The sequence below is a fragment of the Rhizopus microsporus genome, assembly GCF_002708625.1.
Source record: "Rhizopus microsporus ATCC 52813 unplaced genomic scaffold scaffold_4, whole genome shotgun sequence".
Lineage (NCBI taxonomy): Eukaryota > Fungi > Mucoromycota > Mucoromycetes > Mucorales > Rhizopodaceae > Rhizopus > Rhizopus microsporus.
Genome location: NW_019671919.1, coordinates 212164 through 218804, shown reverse-complemented (window position 1 = coordinate 218804; position 6641 = coordinate 212164). Strand labels below are relative to the sequence as shown.

General features: G+C 38.4%; 4 protein-coding genes across 4 annotated transcripts in view; 1 reads left to right on the top strand and 3 right to left on the bottom strand.

The window, feature by feature from the left end:
* The window catches only part of RHIMIDRAFT_249469 (DUF1838-domain-containing protein), a gene marked incomplete at both ends in the record, with an annotated part of 1006 nt that extends 682 nt beyond the window's left edge, over positions 1-324 (bottom strand). Inside the window, 2 exons of the mRNA XM_023610624.1 lie at positions 9-196; positions 248-324. Of these exons, the coding sequence (XP_023468219.1) occupies positions 9-196; positions 248-324 (265 nt within the window). The remainder of the gene's footprint in view (positions 1-8; positions 197-247) is intronic.
* A 197-nt stretch (positions 325-521) lies between these two features.
* Positions 522-1704, bottom strand: RHIMIDRAFT_249468 (uncharacterized protein; the record flags this gene model as incomplete). Its single annotated transcript, XM_023610623.1, has 5 exons — positions 522-670; positions 721-858; positions 915-1054; positions 1127-1205; positions 1275-1704. The coding sequence occupies 5 exons, from the start codon at positions 1702-1704 to the stop codon at positions 522-524; spliced, it is 936 nt and encodes a 311-aa protein (XP_023468218.1).
* A 3367-nt stretch (positions 1705-5071) lies between these two features.
* RHIMIDRAFT_235282 (uncharacterized protein) lies at positions 5072-5606 on the top strand (the record flags this gene model as incomplete). The annotated part of the gene is made up of 2 exons (XM_023608329.1): positions 5072-5185; positions 5235-5606. The coding sequence occupies 2 exons, from the start codon at positions 5072-5074 to the stop codon at positions 5604-5606; spliced, it is 486 nt and encodes a 161-aa protein (XP_023468217.1).
* Positions 5607-5948: 342 nt separating this feature from the next.
* On the bottom strand, positions 5949-6632 carry RHIMIDRAFT_102363 (DUF1838-domain-containing protein). Its single transcript, XM_023605128.1, has 2 exons — positions 6522-6632; positions 5949-6470 (listed from the first exon to the last, which is right to left on the bottom strand). The coding sequence occupies exons 1-2, from the start codon at positions 6594-6596 to the stop codon at positions 6060-6062; spliced, it is 486 nt and encodes a 161-aa protein (XP_023468216.1). The 5' UTR covers positions 6597-6632; the 3' UTR covers positions 5949-6059.
* Positions 6633-6641: the final 9 nt, after the last annotated feature.

Sequence of the window (6641 nt, the reverse complement as noted above, 5' to 3'; positions counted from 1 at the left end):
TTTTTTACCTGGTAAGTCCTTTTCTCCTGTCCAAGGATTATCCCATCTCGTCAATTTTTCACCTGTGGTAGGGTCCAGATAATAAGTCAGCTCTCTACCTTGCACCCATAATTTGCCATCTTCAATCTTGGCACGGGAAACGTTCATACCAATGCATTTAAATACTTTTTTAGGAGGTTCGTTTGGCATGAAGCAGCTGTAACAAAGGTGAGTGTACGCGCATACTTGGTTTTTTCGTGTAGCTTACTATACAGAGCCTTCCCATTGAAAGAAAGTATCAGCGTTAGGGTCAGAGGCATATCTTAACCTCAATAGAGTTGACATATCATACACTATAGTCAAGCAGGTTGGGATGATGAATCTATATTTAGCACCTTTTTTATATATACTTTTTAGAGTAGTCACAGTTGTAAAAATAAAAAGAAGAGAAAAAAGGAGAATTTATTTAATAGAGTTTCCTATTCATCTTTTTTATGATTGTGTTCGTCTTTTTTTAGAAAGAATAAGTAACATTAATAATATTATTCTATTGTGTAGGTACCTTTTTTATTAATGAGGTCATCAAGGTCATCATTCTGTATAGTATATCCAACAGCCGGGCTATCTTCCTTAGCATCAACCGCTTTGAATGCTATTTCCTCTTCACTTGTCTGAATTGGTAATTCATTATCTATACATTCAATCTTAGCATCACAACCATTCGAATGTTTATTATCTTACTCGAAGGTCTATTCGCTGCTGCTGCTGCCAATTCAGCTTCTTCCCTTGCTATTCTTCTCGCAAACTCTTCATCTGACATTAATTGTTCGTTTGGTGTTGACGTAACGTTCTTTTGAGTAGCAGCATGAGATGTTCGTCCTGATAAACGCACGTTAAAATCTTTTTGTATTTCAGCCCTGTAATGCATAACTTACCATCCCATTCATACAAATCAACTGAACCACCTCTATTGTTGTTGTTGTTTGGAGAAGGACGCTGAGGTTGATCATCCATAAGACTCAAACTACCCATTCTTGTTTCCAGTAAATCGTTATTACCATGTGTCGTTTTGGCACTGCTGTGATGTATATATTAGCTTTCTCTCTCTCTCTCTCTTTTTTTTTTTTTTTTTTTCAAGTTCGCTTACGTTCGTTGATTGTTGTTATTACTACTATTCGATCCAGCCATAAATTGATTATAAAAATTAACTATTTTATTCTTGGCAGCTATATTACAAACAATAAATATAAAAGGTTAAAGCATATTGAAAAAATGAATTATAGTATACGATTTACCTGTTCCAGCCTCTATCATTTTTTCCTTTATGACAGGTAACTCTTCTTGCAAGTTAAACGCTGGGCCTTGACTGCTTGCTCTGGCCGTCGTGTCTTGAGGATAATGGGCATCTCCTTCTCGAGCTAATTGTCTAGCATACGCCTCGTCTTGTCTCATTTGTTCCTGGCTAGGCTCAGGTTTGTAAGAAGGATCTGACATGCCCAAGAGAATTTCAAAAGTTGCGTCGAGATTTCCACCTTGGCTATCTAGTATAGTTTCAATGACATCGACATCCAGGTCAGGAAAGGCATCCTTCAGTGTCTTGACTGGACCTTTGAGTTCTACAGGAGTAGGTTGTTGTTGTTGTTGTGTGTTGTCAGTAGTCGTCTCTTGCAAGACTTGACCTGCAGGCTGTTCTTGCTGGTTTGGGTTAGTTTCTTGGTTAGACATGTTATTGAATAGAGAGATAAAGGAGAAAGAAAATGGAAAAGAGAGTGAGGGAAAAAAAAAGGGCAAAGAATTTGTTATTGAAGGTCTGCTTGATTCTTTTTAAATCCCAGACCTGGGTTACACGATATGCTGGTCTTTTTCTTGTTGCTTCCCTTCTTGTATAAACTTTATCAAACAAATCTCTGCTTTTTCTTTTGATAATGAATTAGGGAGCATCTTTCTTGTGTATTCAATCTGATATGGAGCATTAGGACAATGCCAAGCAATAAAGAAAAAAAAAAGAAAAGAAAAAAAAAATAAGAGCCAAGACTGACAATTCAAATAAAGCAAGGTCCTACAGTGAATTTTAAACAACTAGAAACTGAGACTTTTATGTACTTTTTATAGGCAGTTTTTATTTTTATTAGTAAATTGTCTTTGTTAAATATAGGATAATACACACTTAGAGATTGATAATTAATGAGTATGTTTTTTTGTCAGTTAACAGCAGTGAAAACTGGTAGAGAGAAAAAGAAGGAAGAAGCTTATGTTCTTATTAAGTGGTCTTTTGCTATTGTCATTTGGAAGCACCAAAATCTACTCGTACCACGCTTTCTCCGTTATGATCTCGAAATTAAGGTTTTCGTTTCTTTTGGATCTCCTTTATGCAGCATAAGATGGGACCATATATGTAAGGCTGGGCATAGGATGGTTCGTTGCCGTCGTAAGGAATAAGCGGTACTGGTGATGGCAAAGTACACCTTGGATTTGAAATGCATTCAATCCTCTTCTGCTGTTGTTAGTGGTATCGGAATCCCGGACAGAAACCATATCGCAGCTCAAAGAAGTAAACGCAAAGGCAGCGTTGCGCTCGCGAAGGTTGTCCTTAAATTACTTTCCTTGGTTGTCTGTGCATGTAAGCAAGTCCTTCAAGTACTCAGGTAGGTCAGACAAGAGTTGTAACTGGACTGGTCCCAGTTAGGATTCCTCAACGAAGATGCTTCTTGCCTTTCATCAATCCAATGCAGGGTGTGATAACGGGTGTATTCCTTGTTCATGCGTCCAAAGTTCAATGAGCGTAAAAGGCGTAGCTGAGAAATATAGGCAGCAGGAATGGTTTGAGAAAGTTCTACTGTAGGTCTTCCCCTATGTCTCACTGGACTGTCCTCCTGCTCTTCTTGTTCAGCTCAATGCCTATGCCGTGAAGCCACAACTTGTCCTTCGCATGTCTGGCAAGCATCATATGCCGAGTCAACTGGCAAAGGTGCACGGCAAGATGAGCAGTTGGTAGTATGTGCGGTAGCGGTATTGTTGCTTTTGGACTAATACAAGATTAGACGTTAGTGAGCAGATTCTAGTGCAATGCTTTTAATAAAGTGTGTGCTCATGTTTCGCGTGTTCGGTCCGTACAGATGGTTAAAAACAGTCCTTTTCTTTGTTCTTTTTTCTAAAGGACGAATGTTGATGGCGCTTCACATCTAATATGCAATCGGCTGACAACGTTTATTCTTGCATATAAAGAATCAAGTTCTTTTTTGTCTTTTTCTTTGTTTATAAATTATCACAAAGGAACTCATTCTATCTACTTGTATACTTATGCTTCCGAGTTATGAACATCTATTCATCGACAATATCACACATTTTGTTTGTATATCTCCCAACAGTGCTCTTTATTCATAATGTATGCCAACACATCCCTTGCTAACTTTGCATCCGACAACCTTAAACTTGAATATTTCAAGCACTCCTCGGTTTCTAAGTGGGGCTTTGAATCCTTCAAAGAGTATACACTGGAGGGGAAGACGAAGAGACCCAGGTAAGCCGTCATCCTTACCAAGTACAAGCATTGCCTAAGGATGATGGCACGCTTTAGTGACCTACTAAATGACAAAAAGGTCATTGTAAATAGTTTAATGGCTATAGACTTCCTAGCCGCGCTTTGGCTTCTGTAATATAATATAGTAATAAAAAGTCTTTTTTCTGTACATTATTCTAACAGTGTATACATCTGTAGTTTGGAGAACTGATGGCATGGACGGGTTTCCTGTACCTTGGGAAGGGAACCATCACATCCTTAATCTTCGTTTCGGCCGTTTTCACTTTCATCAGTCCTCCGCCATCGTGGGTCATGCCTACTACAACTGCCGTTGCCTCGGATGTGGTTATGTTCTTGATAACTTTTCCAAACACAGTGTTGACAATACAGATACTTAGTATCTTCTTCCTTCCCTTTTTCTTCTGCATTTCCATTTGGCGCGATTAAATATGAATTCATGGATAATATTGTCATCCCTGAACATCCCTTAATTAAGAGCTCAACAATACTAGCTGATTCTTTTTAACATACTATATTCCTGACTTTCATATAAATACCCACTCATGTTTATTTGATAAAACACTAGACAATTATCACATTATTCTAATTGTCCTTTAGACCATTAATCTATTTCTATTCTTCCTATATCTGCCGATTGCTTTCTTCTTACTTCGTAAGTTCTATCCTCTGCGAATCAATTCTGCTGCCCTTAACACCATCTTCTTTTATCCATAAATAGATGTACTATCCAACATCTTAGCTCTAGTCCAGTTCTTTCCTCATTATACCTACCACTTGAAAATATAACTTATTATACCATTATGCCAAACAAAGGTTGTCCCATACCCAATGATATTGACGTGCTTGATATGAATCATTATAATAGCTCGATTATAGCCTTACAGTAGAGCATACATTCTACTTTACATTCCTCTATCGTATCTGATAAGAATAACTTGTAATAATAATAGTAACTGCTAGTGTAGCATTGAGAATAATCACATTGACCACATTAAATCATGCTGATAAACTTAGATTAATAATATTCAGCTCTTTTTCATAAAGAATGTAATTCGCAAGTCATCGACTTAATAGCATTTTTTCAATAACACTAAAGCTGAATACAACAGGCATTACACCAGAATTTCACGTACATTCTGACAAATACAGCGGATATGGCATGCTTCCTTTGTTCAGTGTATTAAAGGTTGCTGATTGGGCAAACTATGCCTTGGTGATCAAAGAGCTGTTCAAGTAAAGCGAAATGTTTGAAAAAAAAAAAAAAGGCAATAATAGCCAAGAGTATGGTGATCTATTCTCTCAGCACCATTACCAGTAAAAGAAAAGACTACTATTCATTGCAGAGCTACCGTTCACAGTTGGCGAAATATTACAAGTACAAAGACACCTCCTTCCGATTTTCCCAAACCTAGGTCCTTGAACAAGAGAAAGCATTTGCCATGCAAGTGGGCTGAATCAATAGCGCTAAGGTCACTCGCTTGGGCGCAGCAGAATATGAACAATAATTGAATTAAGCGATTGGCAATATCCAAGGCCACCCTGATGAAAGCGATGACAAGGAAAATGATCATGACCGGCCTATCCATTAGCAGCAGTCCGAAAATAACGATGGTGACAACTATGGCGTTGACAATAATGATGGCGATGTCCCACCAAATGAACTTAGTACATCTGATCTGCTCTCATTGTATTTATCCAAGCAGGAATCCAATAGTATGGCCTTTCAAGGCAGCGCTTTGAGACAAGGATCAAGCACGAAGCTCTCAAATTTTTCGAAAAATGCAATGCCAGTGACCCTATCGCCAACGACCAACAGTATTGGATGAAATGCGGCCTTTCATCCATTCTCGACCTTGCCAACGTGCAATTAACTAAGGAATTCCTTAAGTGCGACGACAATGATGATTGGGAACCTATCCAAGACTTACTCACGACCAAATACCATGTCACGGAACCTCATCTGTCTGAGCTCTTCGGCCAAACTTGGGACATTGTTGAGGCTACATTGACGTGTACCAACGATATTAATAAGGCTAAGACGTATGTCAACAAGGCTAAGTCCCATTGTCGTGAGACAGGGAAGTAATTGAATTTGATCACGTTTTCCTAACCATCATTCACTCTAAATTGGCGATGCGATAACTGTATTGGATCTTTTCTTTCACTTCAATTATAATGTATTAAGTTTGTTACGTTCAATTTGCGCCGACAGTAAACATGAGCATCGCGGATAGTACTAAAGATGATGTATTACTTAACAGAACAATGAAAATAAGATAACAGACTAACGAAAGGCACATAACGTACAATGGTTGCCGTAATTATGACAAAAAGACTTTCTTTTTACATTTTTACCCTTGATCCATAGAGGGTAGTTTCTTATCATTCACTTCCAAAAGGATTGAAAGGGTCCGAGTGGACATTTATCATATTATTTATGCGCTCATTTGGACTATAAATAAAATATCATTTTTCATGAAAAAGATTCCTCGCATATTGCGCATATCATCACATACATAGATTTATTTTGTTATAGAAGCTAGTTTGCTCCTTTACTGACAATAGTATCAAAGTTATCTCTAAAGTAGGTCCAACTTGTGACATTCTTTGCGTTTGGATTATATTCGGCTGGTGCAGTTGCATAAGCCGTCATATCCCTCTTGATCTCGTTCACCAAGAGGGGGTCAAGATCATCTACAGTAGATCCCTGAGGTAGTTTGAATCCAGTGCAGTGGAATACAAGATATCCAGTATTGTCCTTCATTTTCATGAACGGACTGAACCTTGATACTCTCGTCCAGTTCACTTCTACATGATCGATCGTCTGGTCCGAGTCAAGGTCCTTGGTGTTGCATTTGAATGTAAAGAATTCACCAGCCTGGTACATCTTGTTAGGATCATGATCTTTAAACTTTTCATCGCCAAGTGGGCTTGGGTAAAACAAAGGGATCTAATAAATTGCATCAGCAAAGGGTGTGGGTGTGTGCTGACCTTGTACTACCTCCGAAACAACAGCGCTAGTTCCACTGAACCGATTATGACGCACGTCGAGCGGGATGCGAGCAGGCAGGGCCATCTGAACAGGATCATTTGCGATATGGACAACTAGAAAAAAAAAAAA

Bases quoted from the DNA above. Each gene is read 5' to 3' on its own strand.
- RHIMIDRAFT_102363 (XM_023605128.1), bottom strand. From the start codon at position 6,596: ATGGCCCTGCCTGCTCGCATCCCGCTCGACGTGCGTCATAATCGGTTC. The intron at 6,471-6,521 runs GTAGTACAAGGT...GCAATTTATTAG, and splicing joins CTAGCGCTGTTGTTTCGGAG to ATCCCTTTGTTTTACCCAAG.